At 32.1% G+C, this 25,061-nt stretch overlaps 1 protein-coding gene across 10 annotated transcripts in view; it reads right to left on the minus strand.

The window, feature by feature from the left end:
* Nucleotides 1-449: 449 nt before the first annotated feature.
* Nucleotides 450-25,061, minus strand: part of LOC113040192 (R3H domain-containing protein 1-like) — a 43,779-nt gene continuing 19,167 nt past the window's right edge. For 4 of the 10 annotated variants that reach the window (XM_026198501.1, XM_026198500.1, XM_026198505.1 and 1 more), the window contains 22 exons: nt 21,722-21,851; nt 21,534-21,612; nt 21,132-21,191; nt 19,809-19,949; nt 19,622-19,730; nt 19,377-19,472; nt 18,334-18,362; nt 18,171-18,224; nt 17,847-18,064; nt 14,692-14,934; nt 14,356-14,525; nt 13,242-13,322; nt 10,992-11,237; nt 10,780-10,897; nt 7,848-7,993; nt 7,619-7,770; nt 7,414-7,517; nt 5,203-5,354; nt 4,968-5,121; nt 4,405-4,529; nt 4,145-4,229; nt 450-1,762 (listed from right to left, as the gene is read on the minus strand). In XM_026198501.1, coding sequence (XP_026054286.1) covers nt 1,419-1,762; nt 4,145-4,229; nt 4,405-4,529; nt 4,968-5,121; nt 5,203-5,354; nt 7,414-7,517; nt 7,619-7,770; nt 7,848-7,993; nt 10,780-10,897; nt 10,992-11,237; nt 13,242-13,322; nt 14,356-14,525; nt 14,692-14,934; nt 17,847-18,064; nt 18,171-18,224; nt 18,334-18,362; nt 19,377-19,472; nt 19,622-19,730; nt 19,809-19,949; nt 21,132-21,191; nt 21,534-21,612; nt 21,722-21,851 — 3,036 coding nt within the window. In that variant the 3' untranslated portion in view covers nt 450-1,418. The remainder of the gene's footprint in view (nt 1,763-4,144; nt 4,230-4,404; nt 4,530-4,967; nt 5,122-5,202; nt 5,355-7,413; nt 7,518-7,618; nt 7,771-7,847; nt 7,994-10,779; nt 10,898-10,991; nt 11,238-13,241; nt 13,323-14,355; nt 14,526-14,691; nt 14,935-17,846; nt 18,065-18,170; nt 18,225-18,333; nt 18,363-19,376; nt 19,473-19,621; nt 19,731-19,808; nt 19,950-21,131; nt 21,192-21,533; nt 21,613-21,721; nt 21,852-25,061) is intronic. The other 6 variants (XM_026198509.1, XM_026198504.1, XM_026198503.1 and 3 more) reach the window with 6 other exon arrangements.

Below are 25,061 nucleotides of genomic sequence, written 5' to 3' on the forward strand. Positions count from 1 at the left end.
GTAGTTGAAATGTATTTATGATATGTGATATGTTTATATATATATATATATATATATATAAATTTTAATAAATATATATATTTTTGTTTTTCGTTTAAATAACTAAATGCGTATATATATACACATTTCCTAATTGTGACAATTCATGTCATTTAACAGCTTAACTTGTATTTTACTCCCAATTTTTTAAAAAGTTGTAAAATATATATTTTAAATATACTTATTTTTTGATTCCATGCATCTTTTAAATTTAAAATCAAGATTTATTAAGTATATTTAAAATATATATTTTACAACTTTTTAAAAAATTGGGAGTAAAATACATATATATATATATATATACACACACACACACACACACACACACACATTATGTAAAATGATGAAATATATATTTGAAATATGTATTTTTTATGTTTGTAGTCAATAAGAATGTTAAAGAGGGGGAAAACCATTATGTGTAAACATTTATTGGTTTCAAACTGAGATAAAAACAACTTGCACCAGCAAAACATTTTACAGCCTTTCATAGTCCACACATCTTGCAACGAAAATAAAATAAGGGAGGGAAAAAAAATGCAAGAGAGAGAAAAAGGGGGAAAAGACGTGAGAGAGAGTGCAAACTTTTATTCCAGTGACTTTTAATGAGATAAGAATCCTAAAAACCTGTTGTCCATCGTCCCCAAGACAGAAAATGAGAAAGAGATAAAACCTTCCATTTGGCAGCTGCGCCGTTTTCATCGTTTAAATTAAGTTAAAAATTCAAAAACACTCAGTCCATATACTGGAGAGCCAAAAAACCAAGACGACACTCGGACGAAGAAAAAAAAGACTTGCTTATTTGGATTCGTCTACAGTATAAATTATACATTTTTGGACGTTGTTTTTCTGGCTTTGTCGTTGTTCGGCGTAAACAGTGCGTCCCTGCTCAAAGGCACAGGTCGAAAAGTGTTCCCTTGTGTCCCGTCTTCATGTTCATGGGTCAGTTGTAGCATGTTTGCTTGTTTATTTCAATTTAAGAAAAAAAAAAATTGTTTCGTATGATGTGACATTCGCGTTAAAAAACCCAAACAACATGCTCGGTTTCAGTTTTGCGATCCTGATCTATTCAAGATGAACAGAAAACAAGCCAAACATCTCTCATTTGAATTCGTTTTGGTTTTGTGTGTATAAAGCTAGATAACTGAAACCGTGAAAGAACAATTTAACTACAAAAAATAACAACATTATTTTTTTTTTAACAAACTAGCGTGAAAACCCCATTTGAAAGAAACCCGTTTTGATCAAGCCATAGTGGTGCAAAAACAATCAAACAAAGACGAAAAAAGAAACAAAACCACGAGGGTGTGACTGAAATGGCAGGAAGTGAGCCTGAGGCAATGGTGGTGATTGGTGGAGAGCGGGGAAGGGGCGTGGCCTCACTGAGAGCTGGATCTGGCGAGCGTGTGCTGTTCGTTATGTTCCTTGCTAGTTCTCAGTTTGAATTTGGCGATGGAGCAGCTGAGTTTCTGAAGCGCGTGCTGTGCCATGTATTTCGACGGGAACAAGGCCAGGATGGTGTACGTGGACGCCAGGTCGTGAGGGGGCAGTTTGGGAGGCTCAGAGTTCGTAACGTCCGCTCCCTCTGATTGGCTGGGGGACGGAGGTTTGGGCAGCCACTTTATGAGAGCACCAACTTTACTCAGTTCTGCCAGAATAGAGTCCGCTTCCACTCGACTGATGCCAGCCGGAAGATCGGTCACCTCCAAAACACGCCCGGTGTCTGGACACACAGAAACATCTTAGTGAAAAACTGATCATGCTTAATAAAAGTCACAGTGATGCATGAACTTATTTCGATTAACTACAAAAATGTTCAGTATTGTTATTTTTTGGGGTATTATTATTATTATTATTATTACGATTGCATATTATAAACATACATTTTATTACCAGACATTAAATTTACATTACACTCCAATTTTAATACCAGTATTGTAATAGCATGTTTTTTTAATATATATATTTGTATACATTTTAAACATAGCAAAAGATTTATTTCCATTTAAATATGACAACATTTAATCTATTTCAATTTTTATGTTATTATTCATTAGTGTACACATATAGGATGAGCTCCAATAAACAAACAAATAAAATACCTACAGTTTTTTCATAAATAAATATGAAATAAATAATTTTTAATTAATTTATCTTATTTTTTATATTCATATCTTTATTATTATTGCAATTATTCAAAAGTAAACATGGTTTAATTAAATTTTAAATGCATAAACTTAACTCTTTCTCCACCAGCATTGTTGAACAAAATCATCCTCAGCGATTTTGGTAATTTTCCATAAAATTTGATGGCCTACACTATATTTTGCTGTATGAATATTTGAATACGCAATACACCGAAATAAAGATATACTTAAAAATAATAATAATCCAGTAAATCGTTTCGATCAGCACCTCCAAAGCTTGCACAGACATATAACACTTCCTGGATCAATAAGTTACTCCATAAAATTATGCAGTTTTCATTTATATGCTGTCTATTTCTGATGATCGCATTATTTTTAATACGCATCCGTTTACATAAGAGATCGCTCGTTTCTCCGTCCTGTCCACGTATGTTTTTGTTTGGGAGGTTTTGTACTCATTCAGAGGATGTATAATAGCGCCCCCGTGTGTGTAACAGTGAAAACATGAAAAGCTGTCTTTTTAAATGGCGAGATAACTCGTCAATGGCGGGGAAAGAGTTGATTATAATGCAAAATATAATATAAGCGTAATGGAAAACTAATAATATTCAATTTAAAGGAATAGTCAGTTCAAACATAATATTACGTTTTAGGAAAAAACTTTAATAAAACAAACCCACACACAAACAGATATATACATATATAAAATCTAAATTAGTTTATGGATTTACAGAACGTGGGATTTTCCTTTATATTACTATATTAAAATATTTTTAATTATATAAAGGCTATTTAACAATACACAGCACATACATGTTTACATGCTTAAAAGATGCTCTTAAAGGAGACATATTATGCCCCTTTTTGCATCATGTAATACACGTCTCTGGTGTCCCCAGAATGTGTCTGTGAAGTTTCAGCTGGAAATACCCCACAGATCATTTATCATATCACTGTGGAAATGCCTATTTTGAGTGGAGGCAGACACACGCTATTTTTGGGCCTGTCTCTTTAAATGCAAATGAGCTGCTGCTCCCAGCCCACATTTCCAGAGCAGAGCTGCCTCATAACAGCTTGTACCTGCTAAAAAAACATCTGTTTTTTTGTTCTGATTATCTGATTATCACGTTTATCATGCGTTTTAAACCATATTAATTTAAACTTCTGATAAATGGTTTTCTGGGTGCACACATCTGAAGCACATGGACAGAAAGCGGCTGTTGAGCAGCATTAGAGTACTAAACTAAGTTCTTTCACACACAAGTTTATGTAAAAAACACATACGAGTTACAAAAACAGTCGGTTATGTCTGTGAAGGTAAACAGTTGGGAAATGAATCACATGTTCATTTTAGATCTGTGTGGCAGCAGCACTATTCTCGTCTGTGCAGACAAAGACAAAACCTTTAGCATGTTTTGCTCAAGCTTTCACCATGGCATTAGAGCTGGTACACCGTTGTCACTTGCAAAATGATATTGAAGCACCCTAGGTATAAAACTTAAGAGATTGAGGGTTGGTAATATTATTATGAGATCCTTTTGCCACGTCACTAGAGTAGCGCAATCAGACGCGCTCGTTTTCTCAGACGCTAAGCTTACCAAAACAAAATGACCGTGTTAATCTTTTAACCTTTTTCTGGGTTGGTAGATTCACCGGGGACCTGATTATAGCACTTAAAACCTGAAAAAGTCAGAGTTTTATGATATGTCACCTTTAAAACATCTTTCATGACACTCTGATACTAAACTTTAAATTACAAGGCAAAAATCCCACAACATTTTTGGGGATATGTTTTAAATATTCAATATCACACACCCAGTGTGTTTATGTTCCTGATAAAAATCATTTTAGGAATGTCCTCAAAGTTGATATTTTTTAATGAGCTGTAAACTTGGTCTTTTAGGCATCAAGGACTCTGTATTTATCTAACTGTATGCTCATAGTTCAGATTTTCATACCCATTTCTCCTGCACTCATGTCAGTAGACAGTGATTTCTTTGCGGGTCTTCGACTGCGCATGCCGTGCCGGACAGCCACAGGACCCTGAGACACGACAACAGAGCTGAACGTAAGCCAATGTGCATGAAGAACGAGAAAGTCCCGTGTTTAACGTGACAATGGAGATGAAGATGATGCTAGATGTGCATGAATGTCGTTAGATCACCTGATCGTGAGTGTGACAACTGTGTATGTGTGGGTGTGTGTGTGTGTGTTCAACCTGGTGGTGATGAAGATGATGATGATGGTGGTGGTTGACCACATGAGAGCCGTGCATTAGTGGGGGTCTGATGGGGGGGTTATACTGAAGGGGCTGCCCAATCAGAGGAGGATACCTGCCATCACCTGTGGACACACCAACACCAGTGTTATCTAAACTATACCAAAAATATACAACATATACCCAAACATATATATTAAAAAACATATCAAATATAGAAATAAATATAAAACCAGGATATACAATTTTTTTCTTAACAAAATACAAAAATATACTGGAAATGATCCAAATAAACTAAATATATACACATTTTTATAAAAAAAAAAAAAAAAAAAATATCCCAAAAAACCTACAAGTTATACCAAAATTATACCAAATGTATTTAGAAAAAAAAAACTAAAGAAAAAAAATGCAGGATGTACAGGATATACCAAAAATATGCAAAATCTAACAAAATATAAAAAGTACCTTAAATATACAAGAATAAACATACAGAACAAAAATACCAAAATGTACCAAAAATAAATAAAAATAAAAATGTGGATGCACTCTGATCGACCCACCTTGGCCTGGAGCGTATGCGCGGGACAACTGAGGCATGATGGGAAAAGGGGCGTGGCCCGGACGAGGCCCCTTCATATGGGCCTGATGGGTGGAAGCTGGCGATTGAGATTGAGCCAGAGAGGGGGAGGGGCTTAGCAGCTGCTGTGGATTATTCTAGAAAGCGAGAGAGAAAGGTTACGGATGTTGTGTCATGTGAGAATGAGGTCACATGGGGCGTGACGCAGGTTACTGTACCTGTGTGGTGTCCTGCGGCAGCAGGTCGCTGCTGGTTTTGTAGTAGCGGTTGTGTTTCCAGTGCAGTGGGGACGGGGCTCTTGGCTGCTGGCTGGGAGGAACACTCAACTGCATCATCATTACGCCACCAGCAGGGGGAGGCGGAGGAACAGCTGAAAATCACAACGCATACTACAGATTTCAGTACATTCAAATAAATGTGAATTAAAATATATAGTGTATTACAAAAATATGAGATGTAAGACGCATAAAAATAATAATTACTAAATTACAAACTACAGTAAAATTATGTGTAAAATAAAAACCTTTACATAAAAACACCACATGCATAAATACATAAAATTAAAAGAATATTACTTGCTATTTTAAATTATAATTGTTATGCAGCAAAATGCATTATATATATATATATAAAAAAAATGTATTAACTACATTTTTAACTACATATACACACATTTAATACTATTTTTTTAATATTTAATTCCGAACGGTTATGAATAAATGTAATGTTACTTTTATGAATGTATTATTTGTATTAATAATATTAAATTATTTGATAATACATAGTAAGAAACAACAGATTGTAATAAAGTAAATAAAATAGAAATGGCTTTACCATTAAAAACGAAACTATGTAATATTCATATTTTAATATAATTGAAAACTAATGATTTTCATCCAAATTTGCAGATAAATGAAAAATATTTAAAAATAATTTACAAACATGCACATATGTACACACAGTGTATATTATGTGTAAAATATATTATTAAAATATGAATTGCATCACAAAACAGTATACTATACTATATAATAAATATAAATTTGTATATGAATACATTTCTCTAACACTAAATGTAATCATTAGTCAAACAGACACATTCAATTGTTCACTTATTCTTAATATTATTATATCTCATGCACACACACACACACACAGCGCATTATTATTCTTATTAACCTTTAGAGTTGAGAACTGTCACTAGTGCAGACACACATCATCTCTAGTGTTAGAAATACAACGCTGGCTACTGAATTATTCAATAACAGACAAAAAATGAGGAACTGCTACACACAATGCACACACAGACCAATTAAAGTGCTTTATTAAACAGTGTAAGGTCAAAGAGTGTGTGGGTCTCGCCTCTTCCTCATTAAAAACACCCTCTTCTTCAGCAGCATAATCACCACACACACACCCACGCACACACACACACACACACACACACACACGCACACACACACAGCTGAGCGTTCATTAACACTGAGGTTTATTCAAATAAACACCGATTGTTCTCACTGCTTCTCAAACCTGTGATGAACTCTTCACAAACGCCGTAAGGAACGAGCAGAAACCAGAATTGTAAACAACATTTAATTAAACGGCCAAGTAAAACATTTAGAAAATGAGAAATAAACTTTTCAAAGCTCGTTACGTGCGCTCAACTTATTAACCGAGAGATAGACTTAGTATCTAATTAAAAAATACCTGCCTTTAGTAAATGAAGCAGAGCTATATTCATTAACCTTTAGAGCCAGTTTCAGTTTACACCATTAAAACAAGTTTACATCGATAACCAAGAAATGATCAAGAAAATAAAAATTATAGAAAAAATTACTATTGCGTATTTAATTATTAAATTACTACAATTTTTCAATAGTTCATATTTAGTCATTCATTTTAAATGCATATCTTAATTTTCTATTGAGGGATTTTTTAAATTCTTTTTTAATATCATACATGTATTTTTTAATATGAGTTATCATTTATTTTATTTATTAATATAAGTTATAAATGTGAGTTATATAGTGATGTGTTTTATTTTTATTTTTTGCATTTGACAGTCAAGTGTGACATCTGCAAAAAAATTGTCGGCAAAAAATAAAATAAAATAAAACGTGTGTGTATATACATTAAACATTACTTTAAAAAGGATAAATGAATATAAATTATTGAATAATATAAAACCGCAAACAATATATATAAAATAGAACAGTAATTATTCAATTTAAACATTTTATTTAGAATATTATCTCTCTCTCTCTCATATAAAATAAATAAATAAATAAATATACACAATTTTAACTATATATTTATATAATTTTATATTAGCTTTGTTTTGAAAAAATTCTGGGTAATAAGGCGTTGAAAAAAAAATGCACTCATGCTTATTACTTTTTGTAGTTGTTTTGTGATTGGTCACCATATACCTGTGCACTGCTGGCCTGTGATTGGCTGAGAGCCACAGGGGGAGGGTGCTCGGGGAAACTGCATCTGCTCTGAACCCGGCGGAGGGAGGAAACCAACGGTGGAGCTGCGCACACACACAGGAAGTTCACATGACACACAGTACAGAGCCAATCACATTCAGCGATGCTTTAATCTGATTGGTTGACAGCTGGATGCATGCATTACCTGATGCTAGAGTGTTGCCCTGGCGGCATCATGCTGTAATACACCTGCATGCTGGTGGAGGGCGCTGTTGTCTGATTGGTCTGTCCCTGCAGCACGATCTGTTGCTGATAGGCTGCCTGAGGAACGCTCTGAGAGCCCTGCTGCACAGACACCTGACAAACACACACACGTCACATTACCGCATAACTGGAAAACACCAAGAGACGCGTGAAGCGCTGCACTCTGATACCTGATACGGAGGCATTGTGGGATACTGCACCATCACGCTCTGAATCTGATTGGCCTGAGAGCCGACCAGCGATTGGTTCTGAGTCTGCTGGACTCCCATCATGCCCTGGTAGCTGGGCGGATGAGAGGGCATGACCGTCTGGAAACCTGAAAACACATCAAGACGGCAACGTGTTAGCAGAAACAACAGCCTACGACCAACAAACAACATCTGGAAGCAAAACATTACAGACAACGGGCAAAAACAGAGTGTTACGCAACATTAAAGCTGTAAACAACTTTTAAAACCGCAGTTTAATTACGAAAAGATTGAAATATGTGAAATGAGGTATAAGACCGTGTGAATGTGAGCGGGAACAGATGGACGTTTGTGTGCGTGGAGTCTGAGACCGTTCACAGTTTGCGAGGAAATGGCAGAGTGCTTCAGAAGAAAAAGAGTAGCTGGCTAACGATTGTGGCGCATCAAGCAGCGAGAAAATTAGACACACAAGTTTGTAACGCCTACGATATTGCGGCCATGATAAGAATAATCTGTTATTTACATGCATTTTCTAAAAAAAAAAATCAGTGACGCTGACTGGATCAATGTTATAATTCCCGAGCCAGACTGATAAGGTTTATGATGACTAATATAATAATAATAATAATATTTGTAATACTAAAAGTATATATAATATTACTGCCATTTTTAATGCATTAATTATTAATATTTAATAAATATGTTTTTAATGACCGGCTCGAATAATAATGATTGAATATTGTATTATTGTAGTACTTAACATTTAATTATTTAATATGTATTAAATATTAAATGCAATGAACATTTAATATAAACTGATAAATATGCAATTCATTTATGGGTTATGGTTATACATACAAATATATTAATTGGTATACATTTTTCATAATTTCTTAGTATTATAATGTATTAGTATTTAATAATGTTTACTAAATATTAAATTTAATAAATGAATAATAAATCTCATAATACCGAATGCATTTAATGATTTAATACATATTTATAAAATACTAAATGCAATAACCATTTAATAAAATGTTTAATATGCAACACATTTACAAATAAATTCTATACGGCAATATGGGTTTATACATAATAATCATACAAAAGTATAATATATTTTCTTAGTATTTAATAATGTTTACTAAATATTACATGTAATAAATGAATACCAAATATTACACCGAATACATATATAAACAAAATGTTTACTATATAATACAGTGTTTTATAATGATCGGTACAGTAATAATAATAATAATAATAATAATAATAATAATAATAATAATAATGTGTCTAATTCTATAATCTATAAAATAATTGTATTTATAATTCTTATTTTATTTATATATTTATTTTAAATAGAATGACATTATTTACTGTTATATTATTTAATAAAAAAATTAAATATACTACATAGTAAGAATTGCTAAATAAAATAAATAAATAAATATTTCATTATATATATATATATATATATATATATATATATATATATATATATATATATATACACACACACACATAGTATTTAATATATATAATAATGTTAATAATAATGTTATTAAATATTACTAAATATATGTATAACTGTATTTTTTTTAATCTATAATATGAATTATTTTGGTCACGAAGGCTAGCAGGGATTTTGTGTGGACTGTGATCTCTACAGGAGCAGATCACTGAAACTCCACTGATCTTCCCCTCGACTTCTGCTCTCATCAGATCCAGGACAGATGAGTGGACGCCTTCTTCTCTCCAGTGTGTGTGTGTGTGTGTGTGTGTGTGTGTGTGTGTGTGTGAGAGAGAGTACACAGCTATTTTTACCTGCCCTTGCAAGGCCAAAGTGAAGAGAATAAAAGCCTGTCGATTTAGACCACACACACACACACACTCGAGTGCCAGTGTAATGGGGACTTTCAATGTCACTTTAGACCAGGTCTGATTTTTTTCCTCTTGACACACATATACACACACACACACACAGCCTCTCTCTATTAATTTACTTTCAGTTCGTGCAGATTAAGAACGGTATGTATAATAAAAAACACTCACACATTTATTTATTGTTTGTTTGTTATGAATACAGCCATTGCTAATATGGCAATGGATATTTAATTATTTAATTTATTGCTTGTTTGTTATGAATATAGCCATTGCTAATAAGGCAGTAAATATTTATTTATTGACATAGTTTTTGTTTATGAATGCAGCCATTGCTGATATGGCAATGAATATTTATTTATATTTATTTTTCTGAATGTATTGTTTGTGTGTCACAAAAACAGCCTTTGGTGAAATAGCAATTTCTGTTAGCTGTTGTCAAGAATATTATATAATAATATTATTAATATTTATTTGTTCAGCATTTATTTATATAATTGTTAATCATGAATATAGCCTTTGGCAATGTGACAATGAATATTTATTTTTTGTTTGCTTGTATATATTAACTGCTTGTCACAAACATAGCCTTTGGTAACAAAATAATTAATATGTATTGTTGTTTTTTTTTTAATTACTGTTAGTCATGGATATAGTGTTTAGTGATGTGGCCATGAATATTTATCTGTTTGTTTTGTTAATCATGAATATAGCCTTTTGGCAATGAATAATTGCTTGATTTGCTTTGTTTTTCTTCTCTGGCTCAACCCGACTGATGTGAACCGTGCTTAATGAATGCTTTCACAATGTCCAGTAATTAAAGCCTGCCAGCAGAACAGTGGAGGTCAGAGGTCAGGGGTCAGAGGTGAGAGTTGAGGAGTGAGGGCTGGGAAAAGAGACCGGTTCACTGTGAGAAAGACTACGAATCTCATACAGTGACACGGCCCCGTCTCCCAGCGCTCCAGTCACAAACCCTGCAGGAAGTGTCCACTCAGACAGGAAGTGTGTGTGTGTGTGTGTGTGTTTGTACCTGTGTGCTGCGGCGGCAGTGTCTGACTCTGGGGGGCGCTGTAGTGTACCGGCGTCACCGCTCTGTAGTGTTGGCTGGAGTGTGAATACTGTCCCGGAGCGCAGTAACACGCCGACACCTGCAGAAACACACACACACACACACACACGTGTTATCCTGAACCCTCGGTCACATGACACGGGTGACGTACACGTGTGTGTGTGTGTGTGTACCTGCTGCATGGGCTGCTGGATGTATCCGTGCGGCTGGAGGAGCGCTTGATTGACGGCTGGGGGATGATGGGGGTAGGTGTGGCTGCTCATGGGCTGTCCCGCCGATGGAAGCATGTAGCCGCCGGGAGGAGGGTTCTGGAGCACCAGGGATTGTGGGTAGAGGCCCGTGTGAGGGTCCGGGGCGTCACCCGAAGGCTGCCGGATGAGGTTCATCTGACTGAACTGGGCACTTAAACCGTCCTGCTGCTGTTTAAACACACAAATACACAAGACAACAGATCAGGTTAGTTTAAACGAATGAGGACAAGGATCAAGCTAACTACTAAAGATAAAAATATATATATATCTATATAAAATTGTAAAAAAAGCTACAGTTTGAAAAATTATATAAAATGAGGCTTTCATTTTATAATCAATATTAATTTGTTCAAATTGTCAGAAAAATATTTTATGATTTTATTGTAAATGTGTTTTTAATACATTTAACATTTGTGTATATATTTATTTTAAAATCTCTCTCTCTTGCTCTCTCTACACACACACACACACACACACACACACACACACACACATATATATATATATATATATATATATATATATATATATCCATTTAATAAATTAAAGTTAAACAAATTCCATATATATTTATATGATTTATTTAATGTTCATTTATTAAATTTCATTTAAAAAAAGTTTGAGCACATATGTAAATTTTTTACTAACTTATTTTTTAATACAACTGTAACACTAAAAATTATTTACTTTTAGTTCATATATATATATATATATATATCAATCAAATAATTATAAACTAAGGTTAAAGTAGAATTGGGTCATTATTTCAACCAATCAATCTCTCTCATTTGAAGCCCAAGAGTCCATCTTCATCTGATTAAGCAACAAAAGGAGATATTTCTGAAGTGGAAGTGGATCACGCGCTTTCAGAAACTAAACCAGGGCGTCACTTTGAGATCAAAGTCAGCAGGACCAGAGCCCCTGCCCGGCGCCACAAACGCCACACGTTTTATTAAAAAACTGACAACATCTGCTGCCATTCATTATTGATGTGCTCTGAATGTGTTAATGAGGGGCTTATATTTGGTAGAAACGGGTCACACAGTAAGAAATATGACAGAAGTGACCCAATTCAGTTATGAGCCCCTCCACCGGGTACCACAGAATCTCATGGGGCTCGTTTTGGAAACTTTGGAGAGATGAATCAATAAAACGGACACACTCCGGCGACACACTGAGATCATAAACTGGATTGCAACAGAATATGGAAAATATATATGATTTTTTATTATTACTAAAGAGAAGAATAAGGGGCAAGGAAAAAAAAAAAGACTGGGAAAATGAGAATAAAAAAAAGAGGATGAAAACAAAAACGAAATACTAAAGAGGCCATATTGTACACTTTTGTAATATTTATTTGTATCATATACTGAATCTATTAAAAACCTAAAAATATTAACAAAATATAAAGAAAAGTAATAAATAATTTTGGATAGTGCATATATATATATATATATATATATATATATATATATATATATATATATATATATATATATATATATATATATATATATATAGAGAGAGAGAGAGAGAGAGAGAGAGAGAGAGAGAGAGAGAGAGAGAGAGAGAGAGAAAATATATTTGAAAAGAACAAAATCTAACAAAATATATAAATTAAACATAATAAAGTTATATAAGAAACATGAATATTTTTTTAAAAAAGTTTAATAGTTGTCAATATTCTAAAATTATGAAAACAAAAATATAAATACATTTTAAAAGTTGTGAATATTATGGTATGTAATGTGTGTATCGTATACTGAACTTTTTTTTAAAGAACAAGTACATTCTAAAAGTGAATTAATAAATGTTTAAGAATCGTGAATATAATGGAATGTTTGTATCACAATGTTGGAGTTAACTGAAAAGACAAAGAACATAATATGTTAACAATGAATTAAATTATAAATAAACTTACGTCATTATAATAAAATTGTTATTGAAATTATTTATGTTAAAATTTTAAGCGTGGGATAGATGCTAAGGGAAGTTGTGAATATTACAGTATGTATCTATCGTAGACTGAACTTCTTTCAAAAGGAGGAGAAAAATTCTCTCCATGTTTTCCGTGCCATGGCCTCTTTAATGAATGGAGGGAGAAAGAGAGAAGAGACGTTTAGAGAAGGACAGGCGTTATGATGGAGTGATAGTAAAGGAGGAGAGAAGTACCACAGTGTACTGTTGAGTGAAAGCAGGAGGCAGAAGAGGAGGACAAGAGACCGTAGCATACTGCACAGGCTGAGCAGACGACTGCAGAAGAGAGAGAGAAGAGACACACACACATCAACCACTGAAGACAACTAAACACACAGCGGGAAACACTAAACAAGACTTCGAAATCACTGATGTATTACTACCACAGCAACAGATCAGATGTGTGTGTTATGACAGACAACCAATATGATGACCAACACTTTAAATGTGTACAGTATAAACGGCGAAGGACAAATGAGAATAACCAATCACATTTATTCTGTCTTATTCTACTTTATAAGCATAAATACTGACAGTCATCAGGTATATTGTTATAGCCAATAACCAATATGATAGCTAATATTTTAAATATTACTTTGACTGGAGATATTCAAAGATTATTAAATTATAAAAATTAAATATGAAGTATCATAAAAGAAAAGGCTAACTAAATAGTAAATTAACGTAACAAATGTATTATTTGTAAAAATCGGACAAATTCAACTTAATTAAAAATAAGAAAAATTCAACTAAATAAAAGAAACTAATTCTTTAAAAGTAAATTGAATAAATAAATAAAATATAGATATAAACAGATACATATATAGAAAATAAATTAAAATAATTATTTAATATAAAAATGGAAAAATAAAATAAAATTAGATAAAAACATTACTACAAATAATAAGACATTCAGCTAAATTAGGAACAACGAATAAACTAATGAATATAAATTCAATTAAATTCAATATAAAACTGAAAAAGTAAACTAAAGACATTTAAATATAAAAATATTAAAAAAAGGATAAATTTGACAAAAATATTAATTTTTATTATTTTGTGTTTATTTAATATAAATACTTGAAAACGCATTAATTCAAATCAATTTAAAATTAAATTACACTAAAAATCAAACTAGATTATTTAAATGTAAACATTTTAAAAAATAAAAAGAGTGTAAGTTAAAACATCTTGTAAAAATTAATAATAAAAAAGTAAACTAAAATAATTAAAATAATTAAAAAATACAAAAACTCCAAAATAATAAGAAAAACAAAACATTTTTGACAAAACATGAGTATTTCCTGACCTGTGCTAGAAGGTGATTGGCTGGCTGATGTTGAGGGGGAGGAGGCAGAGGCGGAGGAGGGGGCGGTGGGGGAGGGTGTAGAGTCATGGCCTGCTGGCCCCGCCCCTGTTGTGATGTCATAGTGGGGTTGTAGATCACTGGACTGCCATCGGGGTTAACAAAAGGCTGACCTGTAGAAGACAAAATACAATCAAACAGTCAAAAAACTGAATCCACATTGACCTCGATGTCATTTGCGCAACAATAAATTAGTATGAAAAGTTAGTTTCGCAAAAAAAAAAAAAAAAAAAATTTGACACCATCCTTTGTGGTAAGAGTCGGTCAGATGGTACCAACCTGTCTGTGGATTGAGCAGCACGCTGCCCGGCGGGATGGCGCTGCTGTCCAGAGGAACGATGTAGAAGCTAGCGTTAGTGTTAATGTTAGTGTTAGTAGTGGCACTCTGAGACGCCGGGGCCGGTAGAGGGGCCGCAGTAAAGCCCCGACCAGGCTGGGACAGAACGGGGGCGGGGAGCGGCAGCTGAGCCGGTCGAGGGAGTGACCCGGAAGAGGAACCTACGCTACTAGAAGAGTCTGAACCTGAAGGAGAGCGAAGAACGAAAGAGCTTTTACTATCATATACAAGGTACGAAGGATGAAAGAAGAGGAGGTGATGGGCGGGGCAAAAACTAAATGACAGGAAATTATGTCATAAGGAAGGAAAAGGAACCATGCAGGGTGGATCAAATAACTTCAGCCCAAAAAAGACGAATCTGATGATGGTACTTCTAGATATTATTTTCAGAGATCAGAATGAGTAAATTATTAAATAGTTTTACTATTAATTTGATTAAATCTTTATTACTTTTCATTTAATAAAATGTAACAATATTTTTAAACCCATTAGTTTTATTAAAGTAATATTAATATTTTATTTATTATTTATTAATTTGAATGTGTTCCTGTAGCTCAATTGGTAGAGCAATATCAAACGCAAGGTTGGGGTTCGATTCCCCGGGAACACATGATATATAAAAATTGATAGCCTGAATGCACTGAATGCACTTATAAGTCGCTTTGGATAAAAGCGTCTGCTAAATGCATAAATTTAATTTAATTACAATTTTTAATTTAGAATATCACTGAAAACTACTTAAAATCTTATTGATCGGACTGAAAAGCATTTCTAAAAAAAAAAAAAAAAAAAAAAAAAAAAAAAAATCATATTTAAAGTAATAAAATTCAAGACAGAATTTAACAAAATATTGATATCCCTAACCAAATAAAGTACTTTTTATTAAGAATAAAAAATATATATATATATTGTAAATAGTAATAAATTAATTTTTTTGTTTGTTAATAATAATAATAATAAAAAAATAACTAAATATGTTACTATTTAAAATAAAAAATAAAATAAATTCACAATTTCTTATCTGATGTTAATATTTTGAAGCAACCAAAATAAAAAAAATCCTGATAAAATCACTGGATAATATAACATGGCAGAGTTATTTAATTACTTATTTATTAATTAATTTTATTTTTGATTAGTAATTAGTTATATTTATTACTTTACCTTTATTAAATATTTGTATTTTTATTATTTAAATCTTTTGATTTCATTAATAATTAATGTTAATAATTGTGTTTTATAAAATTGATCAATACATATGAAATACAAATAAATAAATAATAAAATAAGCTAATTTAAAAAAAAACAATACATTATTTCTTATTAGTTTATATCTCGAAGCAACCCCAACAACAAAAAAAAAAAAACTGATGAAACCACTGGATATCAACATAACACCATTTGCAATCATTTGGAGGGCTGTTCAAATCTAACTGGGCAGGAGAACGATCCAGCGGTTGCCGAACGGAAGAGGAGCATCATTAAATATTAAAAATGATAAATATATATTGCCGTCGACTCCTTGAGCTTCTAAATGCCAGAGTATAAATAACCAATGAAGGCAGAGAGCAGACATCTCTGAATATCAATGTGTTCTCCTAGCTGTTCCTCGATGGACATGAAACGGGTGAAAAGAGGGCAAAGAGATGCTTCCTGCCACACACATGCACATTCTTAATGCACAGCTGCTTAAAGCAAGAAAAAGAAATGATGAAAATAATAATAAAAAAGGACTTCAAAAGAACAAAATGATGAGCATAGCAAAGCAGGACTGGGATGGTGAAAGTCAAAACACACTTGGTGGTATCTGGACACTTCAGACAAACTAGAGAAGATCTCAAATGTCTTAATTACTTATAAAGTAGCTGTATTTTTGGATTTAGGGCTCATGTTGGAAGTACCTGCAAACAGTCAAAACAGTTTACATCATTGTCGAATTTGAAAGTTGGAAAATGTTTGCTCTATAAACAATGGCAGTAATTCCAACATGAACTGCAGTCTGTAAAAATTATTGAAGCTTTAAAAACATTAAAAACCACAGACATGTAGGGATGCACAATATATCGGGTACTATAATCAGTATGGACGAATATTAAAATCTTTTATTTAAAATTCAAACCATCTGTTTAGGCTGAAAATGACTATAAATAAACGTAAAAACTGAAGCTCTAGCGCCAACATTCATTTTTAAATCAACGCAAAACTAATATTTGCGAACTATTTGATTCCATAACGTAACATTCTAAGTGAAACAATAATCAGCAGAAAAAAACATTACTTTAGAGAGTTAATTTTATTCATCAAGATTTAAAACTTGATGGTGAATAGGGTTTCAATATGACAAGGAAGTTGAAGGGGAGGGGCTTAAAGTTTTTCACCACTTAAGAAAAAACTAAAAAAGGAAATTGCGACTTTTTATCTCACAATTCTTTTTTTCCTCTAAATTTTTATGCAAACTCGCAATTCTGACTTTATTTCTCAGAATAACGAGTTTACATCTCACAATTCTGACGTTTTATACGAGTTAAATCAGAACTGAGATATAAACTCGCCGAGACCAGTTTTTTTCACCCTGAAAATGTATAACTCGTTGTGAGTTTATCTCACAGTTCTGAGAAAAGCAGTTAAAATTGCGAGATATAAATTTGTTTTTGTGCTAAAAAATTTTTTTTTCACAATTTTAAGTTTATATCTTGCAATTCGGACTTAATTTCTAAGAATTGTGAGTTTTGTATTTCTCAATTCTGACTTTATAATTCACAATTCTGAGAAATAAACTTCTCAAAATGGTCAGATATTAGTTGAACATTATTTCGATATTACAGAACATTGAATGGGCGGGGCTTAAACATAGGGCCGTGATGATGTCAGCAGAAACAGAAATTTGTTTCAGAGGCAGGAACAATTTTTCATTTTGCGAAAGATTTTGCAATGACTTTAAGAACGATTAAGGAAGTAAACTGGCTAAATTTTGATTTAATGTTGACGCAGAAAACAGGATCGATTTATAATCTAAAAGACATCCATCGTTGGTGCCACTCAAAATCTATCGTGCATCTCTACGGAGTCTCCAGGTGAAGGAGGGCGAGTTATTTACTGGTTTTGGACAGTTTCCCGGAGCTCTTGCTGCTGGCTGTACTGTCTCCTCGGATCAGCAGGCTGATGCCGCTGAAGCTGTTGGCTTTGGTCATGGAGGGCTTCAGGTTCCTGTGGGAGCTGTCTGAATCCGTGCTGCTCCAGGGCCGAGGGTCCGAATACTTCAGCTCGTTCTCGGAGCTGCTCTGACGACTGTTTCCCGAATGCCCATCTCTCAATCTGAAGAAAACAAACAAAACAGAGCCACTGTTTAGTAAAAAGCACTAAACCACAGTCTCTTAAAATACTACATAATTAAGAAAATAAAGCACATACAAAAAACTACCTGAATATCTGTCGTCTTTCCTGAGTGTTAATGTAACTCACGTCCTCTTGAATCCTAAAGGAAATTTAAACATTATAATTAGATTATAAGATACATACAAACAAGACAACAGACAAACAAGAAAACAAAGAAGTTTCAGATAATTATTTATTTATTTTTTTACCTTTTATCAAACGGGAAATGTTCTTGTCCCTGCAGATGAAAATAGACACACATTTTAAAAAATAAACACCAAAAAAAAAAAAAAAAAAAAGCGAAAATACAATAATCTATCTAATAATTATTAATTAAACTTAAATTAACTATTATACATTATAAACATTTATTCTGAAAATAAACATTATAGTTACATATATTACATTTATTAAACTATATTAATATAAAGGTTGCTTGTAAGTAATTGTAAATACAGGCTACTTTTGTGAATAACAATGTTACTTAACAAAACATGACATTTTCAAGCGTTATCTAAATGGCAAAAAAATAAAAATAAATCTGTTGAACAAAAATGATTAATTATGCTCAAAATAACTATTATAAATTATAAACATTTAAAAAACTAATTTGTGGTTTATTCTAATAATATGCTTTCTAGTTACATTTATTCAATTTTATAATTTATTTATATATTTAACAAAAACTTTTTTTAATAAACGTAAACTACTTTTGAAATATATTTTTAGCTTTATATAAACTACATAAAAAATAGTAATACACGAAACCATTTATTATCATGCTCTAATTAGCTACTAGTAAACATAAGCATTTATAAAACAAAGTTGTGGTTTATTCTAATAAATACATTACAGTTATATGTATTAATGTATTGTGTTATGTATTACATATATTATGTACGCATTATGTATTCACATTCACATAAAATGTTATTCACAATTTTTTGTGAATATTATTTGATACAGAAGACTAACATTTCCAGCTTTATTTAAACTACTGCGATGCAAAATTAGAATTTTAAAAAGTGTAATGAATGAAGCAGTTTACTAATTATGCTTAAATTAACTACTATAAATCATGAACATTTATATTAAGTAATGGTTTCTTTTAAGAACGAAATTTCTACATTATAATTTTTTTTTTTTACATATCCATTATTAGTGTTATTTATGACTTATTCCAGTAAAACAAACACTAATAACAAATGTCATTAATAAAATAAGAGGTTTATATTAAGATGTGAAGACGCACGTCTTGAGCGAAGATCCTGTCTCTGGCGCGCTGGTACTCCTCCTCTCGCTCCTCTATCGATTTACTCCTCCTGTCATCCTTAAGACGCATCCGCAGCTAAAACACACACACACACACACACTTCATCTTTCTGGCTGCTGTATTGAGCCAATTATTACATACTTTACATTTATTTGTTGGTTGTAGTATTATTTCAAGCAGAATTACGAAGTATGACATTTTGAATGTTATCATATATTTCTCACCCTGCCGTCATCCTGGTCCAGGCTGGAGTTATCTCTCTTTAAGATGTACCGCTTTTGGAAATCATCTGTTTTATCATCTTTTATGTGTTCAGAAAACTTCTGATCTGGTCTGTAAGTGATACAAACGGTGTTACATTCGAATCTTTTGTAGTTTTGACAACCAGGGTCAGTTGAAATGCAGACGTACATTCTAGTGTTGCTGGTTTTGTTGATAATGACTGATTTCCCGGTCTGATCGACATTATGGTCCAGCCCGAAATACGCCGCCACCCTGTGAAGCAGCATCCTGTGGTATGATGTCATCGGGGGGAACTTCCTCTTCTGACTTCTGTGACAAGAATAAATAAATAAATAAATAGTAGAGTTACCTACATTAATATGCTCACTTTTCTCAATGGCTGAAATCTAAAACCAGTGTGATAAGAGAACCGTAACGCAGACATAAAATATTTTTTAAATCATTAAAATTATTTTCATATTTTACATAAAATTCTGTATTTATTTCTGTATTTTAAATAACCAGCCTGGCTAATATATCAAGCCAAAACTGATGTACATGAAGCAACAAAAATACAATAAAAAGTGTAAGTCACATGCCGATGTGTGTTTAAGAAATATAAATTTACCTACTGTACATAAACTCATTTAAAGATGATAATATAACAAATGTATTTAGAAAATAAAATATTTCTAATATTAAACATATATATTTATGTACATTAATATCCAATATCTAAAAGAGCAGGGTGTAAAGAGTGATTTACTGATAAATACAATTGTATTATTAAATTGCTCAAATAAAATGAATTAATATTTTACATATAATTCTCTACATACATTCTACGAACCATATTTAATGAACATATCAATGGACAGATATGGAAATATGTCATTTTTAATAATCAGCCTGACTGCTGATATATCAATTTAAAACTGAAAATGAAAAAAATCAAATTATGTGAAATATAATAATGTCATAAGGAATGTTATGTTATAATGTTTTTACATATACATATATACACATATACACATATATACAAACACATATACACATAAATATACACACATATATATACACATACATATATATATATATATATATATATATATATATATATATATATATATATATATATATATATATATATATATATATATATATACACACATATATACACATATATACAAACACGCATATATACACATATATACATACATACATATATATATATATATATATATATATATATATATATATATATATATATATATATATATATATATATATATATATATATATATATATATATATATACACACATATATACACATATATACAAACACGCATATATACACATATATACATACATACATATATATATATATATATATATATATATATATATAGACACACACATACACTCACACACACACACACATATATAGAAATGATACATTAAAGGGAATAATGTAAATTTCAACTGTTCTTCATTTTTCTGGCTCGACTTACTCGATGTTACTAATGAAGTCCAGAATCTCTTGCTCGAGTTTCAGCAGCATCATTCTGTCTCTGTAAAAACAGCATTCATTAGCATTTATCACAGCTCATCAACCAGCTCATAAGAGCCAGAATATATTCAGATTTCTGCCTACAAGCCCCACTTTAACACCCGAGAACAGACGCAAGACGTGTGCAAAACAGCATTCCTCTTATACTTTCAAAAAACAAAAACATCAAAATTATTAACAAACATCATATATTATCAACATAACATTTTTTAAGTATTAAATGGTCAGAAAAAAATGCTTATGTCCCTATTTAATTTAAGGTAAGTGCACGTTTTTAAAAAGGTCTGATTTTTGGAAAGAGCTTAATGAAGCGGCAGGAAGTAGCGGGGGGACTTTCACACACCGGGGGTTGTTCTTCAGCGTGTTGACCAGAAACTCGTGGAGGTTTACTCCTGTGGAGTCGGTGTAGTCCTGACTGGGATCTGAGAGAGAGATGGAGAGAGATTCATCACACACATTCTGTTGCATCCATCTGGCCAGTGAGAAAACACCTCCTCTGCCAAAAAAACAAACACACACACACACACACACCTCTTGAGAGCGTCTTCTTGGACAGTGGGTCTGTTTTCTCTGGCTTTTCTGAGATTTTCTCACTGTCCTCATTTTTGATGGACGTTTCGTCTTTTTCGAAAGACTGACTGAGCTCGATATGAATCTTTTCCTGTTCAAAACAAACAAATAACAGAACACATTTAGAAATAATAAAAGTGCAAAGAGTTGTGTTTGATATAATCACACATTCAGGAAGCATTATGAACACTTGTATATTTCCCTAGTCGTCAAAAACAAGACTTTTTTTGATGATTAGAAGACAAACAATGGCTCTTTTTTGTCATTGTGAAGTGAGGAAGGTAATTTAAAGCTAATTATGATCTCTTTCCCTTAGCTGCAGCTAATCAGAGGAGTTTGATTAAAATAGTTTACGAAGAGAATTACCAGAAGACTTTGTAATCGTCTCATGTAATAAAGACCTGCCTTTTCTCAAATAACAATCACAACAAAGAACAAACAGAAGTTCAATATAAACCCAAAACTATCAAATAAAAACGATAAAGCTACATTTTCAAAAAAAAAAAAAAAAATCCTAGTTTGAATTTCTGACTTGTAATTTATCAAATGTACTGGACATTTTTTATATATATATATATATATATATATATATATATATATATATATATATATATATATATATATATATATATATAAAGATTTTTTTATACACATTAGTAGTAATAAACCAATATATCAGACAATAATATTTGTAATAGAACAAATTATTTAACTTATTAAACTAAATTAAATTAAATTCAGTCAAAGGTCACAATAAGGGAAAAATGCTAATCCATATTCAATATAATAATAATAATAATAATTCATCAATTATTTGTTTCAGTCTTAATAGACTGCTATAAATCAACCGATTTTTGTCCAAAAGTTACAATAAGACCCATATCAAATCAATCAATATCAATCTTTGGTTGAAATGGAATAAAATGTAATTAAATGAAATTAAAAAAAAAAAGTGATTATATATTGGCCAGGTTCTTTTTGAGAATAAACCCACTGACGGATAACCATTCATACTGTGAAGAATTTACACAAATTTATTTAGCTCATATTTCATTAATGATGCTCATCATAATCATATTATAAAGTGTATTAAATTGGACCCCAAACAGTCAAAAACTACTTTGTACAGTGACAGTACAAGCAGAAAGTCATTATAGTAAATATATTCAATTCAGGTGCACGACTTTCGGCTTTAGAGGGCATTTGGCCGTTTCGACAGCACATGAATTTATATTTCATGAATGGGATTTACAAACTCCCTCGAGGAGAAACACGAAGGATTGTGGAGGTTATGAGATCATTCTGCCCTTCTGTGAGCTCTGGACTCGATCCCGCCATGATCCTTCACTCTGATGCTAAAACTCGGCTTTATTTCAAACACAGAGGAGAGGAAGAGCAGCCAAATGAACAGCAGTGGCTTTAAACAGATAGTTCACCCAAAAGATATAATTCTGTCATCATTTTTACTTCTCTAAAACAGAAAAGGAGATGTTTAGATGAACGTTCAAGCTGCTCTTTTCCATACAATGGAAGTGAATGGGAACCGGGGCTGTAGAGCTCCAAAAATGATGATGACTAAAATCATCATGAAAATGATCGTATAAATTCTGAAGACAAATATCGCACATTTACTCTGTTTATGGCTATTTAAAGCACCCTTTTGATGCTGAATGTTCGGGAAAAGAGCGGCAAATCATTTAAGTCCGAAATAGTTTTAGGGCCAGATTTACTAAACGGGACAAAAGAGCAAAATAGCGCAAGTCAAAAACAGCGCCGATGCACATGGAAATTTCTGCGAGTGATTTACTCACATTGTGCAAATTAAAGAAAACAGATGCAACATCTTTTTTACATATCGACCAATGCAATAAACCAAATGCAAATTAGCGTAGTCGCAAATAAACAGAGCCGATGCTTATCAGGTGCGGCGTGGTTTTTTTGCCTGTTAAATTATAGCGCAAATACCAGTAATTTGATGAGCGCAAATGTTAGTAAATCACATTGTGTGATTAATTTGAATAATCTCCTCCCATAAAGTGTCCCTGAAAGGGAAACTCCTACAAATGCATATTCAATAAGGTCAGGCGCAAAAATAACTGTCCACACCTTTTTAGCGCTAATTCTTCACTGCGCATCTTTAGTAAATCCTGACTACTATTTTAACGCCAAAAGATGGTTTGTGCTGGCGCAAGCGGTTAGTAAATCTGACCCTGCTATTTTTTCAGTCTCTGGCTTTCTCTCCACTCCTCTAAAGAAGAAAGGCCGGCCCAAATTAGCTGTCGAGCTTCTGAATGAGGACAAAAATGTCACGCTACACGAGGGACGGTGAGAGAGAAGACGAATGGACGGATCGTGAATGAGAAGGTTGTGAAAGAGCAAAAGGGGGAAAGGTACAGAGAGATGAGAAACGTCTATGAATAGAGACCCTCTTTCCTTTGGGAGGAAGTCTCGTTCACTCGTTCAAGGACGTTCACTTGATTAAGGACGTTTATTCGTCTTTCAGACGGTTCGTCCACAAAGACCTTGAGTTCTTTTCTTCCTCACCTGCTCTCACACTGCATGACTTCCGAATGAGAAAAGACGACGATCGTCTCTCTTTTATAACAAAACGTCTTTAAAAAGCAAGGTTCAAAGGACATCAAAACTGTCTGCTGCGTGTCTCACAAATATTATAGTCAAGTAATGGCATATTTGTTAAAATAATAATTCTAATCGTTTGTTTTCTTCACAAATGCCAATTATGATCTAAAAAAATATTATCAACCTTTGCTTTACTTTTGAAAAACATGACAATAACGAAAATGTATAAGTATAAATAAATATACATAATCTACAAAAATTACTTTTTAAGTGTTGTAAATAAATAGATAAATGAAAGACATTAGATAATAAATATATGCATGTTACCTAAAAACGAGGAAAATACCTAAATGTATATACAAATATTTATAGATTGTGTAATAAATGAATTATATAAACAGACAAAAATACAAGTTATTATTTATATTATTTATATTATTTTTATATATATATATAAATATATATATATATATATATATATATATATATATATATATATATATATATATATATATATATATATATATATATATATATATATATACACGCACACACACTCTCACGCGAACACACAAATATAAATCATTAATCAATATAAATAAAATTAATACACTTGAAAATAAACTTAAAAACAAGGAGGACAAAAAGAAAGATTCAAAGTTGGTGCCTGTCAAAAAAAGAAATCCCTAAAAAGTACATATTTTCACTAATATTAAAAAAA

This window comes from Carassius auratus, chromosome 22, assembly GCF_003368295.1.
Source record: "Carassius auratus strain Wakin chromosome 22, ASM336829v1, whole genome shotgun sequence".
NCBI classification, from domain to species: domain Eukaryota; kingdom Metazoa; phylum Chordata; class Actinopteri; order Cypriniformes; family Cyprinidae; genus Carassius; species Carassius auratus.